The 2061-nt window shown below is 63.7% G+C and overlaps 1 protein-coding gene across 1 annotated transcript in view; it reads right to left on the bottom strand.

Moving 5' to 3' along the window:
- B9D1 (B9 protein domain 1) overlaps positions 1 to 2061 on the bottom strand; it is a 16873-nt gene that overhangs the window by 2664 nt on the left and 12148 nt on the right. Inside the window, exons 5-6 of the mRNA XM_014542807.1 lie at positions 1326 to 1422; positions 254 to 316 (exon numbers count right to left, since the gene is read on the bottom strand). Of these exons, the coding sequence (XP_014398293.1) occupies positions 254 to 316; positions 1326 to 1422 (160 nt within the window). The remainder of the gene's footprint in view (positions 1 to 253; positions 317 to 1325; positions 1423 to 2061) is intronic.

Here is a 2061-nt window from a genome sequence, read left to right on the forward strand (position 1 = left end):
AGCTGCCACCCCAGAGCCCAGCTGGTCCTGCACTTCCCCTTGTCCTGCTGGTGAACAGAGGGTCCGGGCCTGCTGACCTGCTGGGGAGCAGCGGTGGCTTATAGCTGAGCTGATGGAGGCTGCTGTCCCCACCCACTGGCCAGTCAGCCAGGGCCTAGCTGGTCCCCCACTCCCACTTGGAGGTGGTGAGGGCCAAGGCCTGAGGCTCAGCCTCCCTTGACATCCCCCACCAGCACTCCCTGCAGGCACTCACCTTGTGAACTTTTGCAGCTTAGATGTAGATTCTGGGACAAACATGGGGATGGTCCTTTTGTGCCTGAAACAGAAGTTTTGACAGATGTGCTGAGGGACAGAGAAGCAACGCCGCTGCCGGGGCCTCCAGCGAGCGGCCAGCAGCCAGCAGTGGGCAGCGGGCAGCCGGTGCAGCGCACTGACGCGGCGTGTGCCTGGTGTGGCACGGAGCCAGCCTTGCAGAGCTGCACCTCATGAGCCTTTTGTCCTTTTCAGGGGCCAGAAGGATGCTGAGGCTACAAACCTCAAACCGGAGGTGCTGGTGCCCACGTGCCCCTGAGAGCCCTGTCCTCCAAATGTCCAACTGCTCTGCCATCTTCAGGGCCCAGCGCAGTGCCCTTCCTCCAGGAAGCCCTGACCAACCCTGGACCTCAGCCCCGCCCTGGTGCCCTGCCCCAGGCCCGTCTCACCCTCAGAGCCCGGGGCCTGTCCCCACTCCTCTCTCCCGGCCTCCGAGTCTGGCCCTTGTTTTAACAGAACTCAGAGCAGCGCACCCGGCGCCTCCTCTCGGCCTTCTCCCGGCCAGCTGGCCTCGGCCTGCCCTGTGCGCCAGCCCACTGTCTACACCCTCCCAGCAGTGCCTGACAGGGCGGCGCCTCTCCATGGCCACGGCTCTGGGGGCTCCTGAGGGCAGAGCCCACGTGGCCACGTGTCTGACACTTCCGTGTCCTCTGCTGCCAGGAGCGCCAGGCTGCAGGGCACTGGGGGCGAGAGAGATGAAGGGCTGCGTGCACTCCAGACCCTACCTGCCCAGGACCCTCGGAGTGGGCGCAGCCCCTCAGGATGCCCAGCACTCCCTCCACCCCGTGGTGTTCGGGCAGCAGCATGAACCTCGCCCACTTAGGTCTCCTTCCAGATATGGGCTCTGCCCCCACCACCCAAGCTGAGCTGCCCAGAACCCTGGGCAACGGCACATTCCTGGCCGAGAGGTGAAGTCTGTCCCAGGAAGAGCCCCGCTGCTGATGCCAGTTCCTAAGCCAGAACGGCCCAGTGAGGGACGGGCTGTGCCGGAGGGCAGGAGAGTGAGGGCCTACCTGCCAGGCGAGAAAGGCACGTGCACTGCCCCGTAGCCTCGGACCACGTCGTTCCCGAACACGTCTGGTCCGTACACGCTGAGCACAATCTGTGGCCCTGGGAGGACAAGGCAGGTCAGCATGTGGGAACCGTGGGGGAGGCGCAGGCAGAGGGGAGGAGGGTGCTCAAGCCCAGGGCAGAGGCCTGGCAGCAGGTGCAGACCTGGCACCCCTGCAGCACCAACAGCTCCTGCAGCCCAGGTCCAGGTGCAGGTGAGGGGAACCAGAACCTGCAGGGCAGGCCCCTTGGTTGGCCAACGCCAGAGTCAGAGCCAGGGCGCTGCCCTACGCCTGTCACTAGACACATGGAAGAGGCTCTGGAGCCCTTTAGGGACGGGCCAGGCGGCTGGTTCCTGTCAGGGGGAGACGTCAGAGAGAAAGCAAAGGCCTTCCTGCACCTCCTTTACACACTAGCGATTACACCCAGGCCGGTGGGGCTAGGTACCAAAAGGCTGCTGGTTCAATGCCCGGGTGGCGGCTTGAACCCTGGTAGGGGGTGTGCAATATGCAGCTGATGGATGTTCACTCTCACATCAATGTTCCTCTCTCTTCCTCTTTCTAAAAATCAATACAAAATATTAGCAATTACACCTGTTCTGTTTACATCAAGGCATCTCGCCATGGCCCCGACGATGGCAGTGGGGCTGACGCCGCGGGGGCTGACCTGGCGGCCGCTGGCACTAGTCGCAGGCAACTC

Source organism: Myotis brandtii, unplaced genomic scaffold (genome assembly GCF_000412655.1).
Source record: "Myotis brandtii unplaced genomic scaffold, ASM41265v1 scaffold314, whole genome shotgun sequence".
NCBI classification, from domain to species: domain Eukaryota; kingdom Metazoa; phylum Chordata; class Mammalia; order Chiroptera; family Vespertilionidae; genus Myotis; species Myotis brandtii.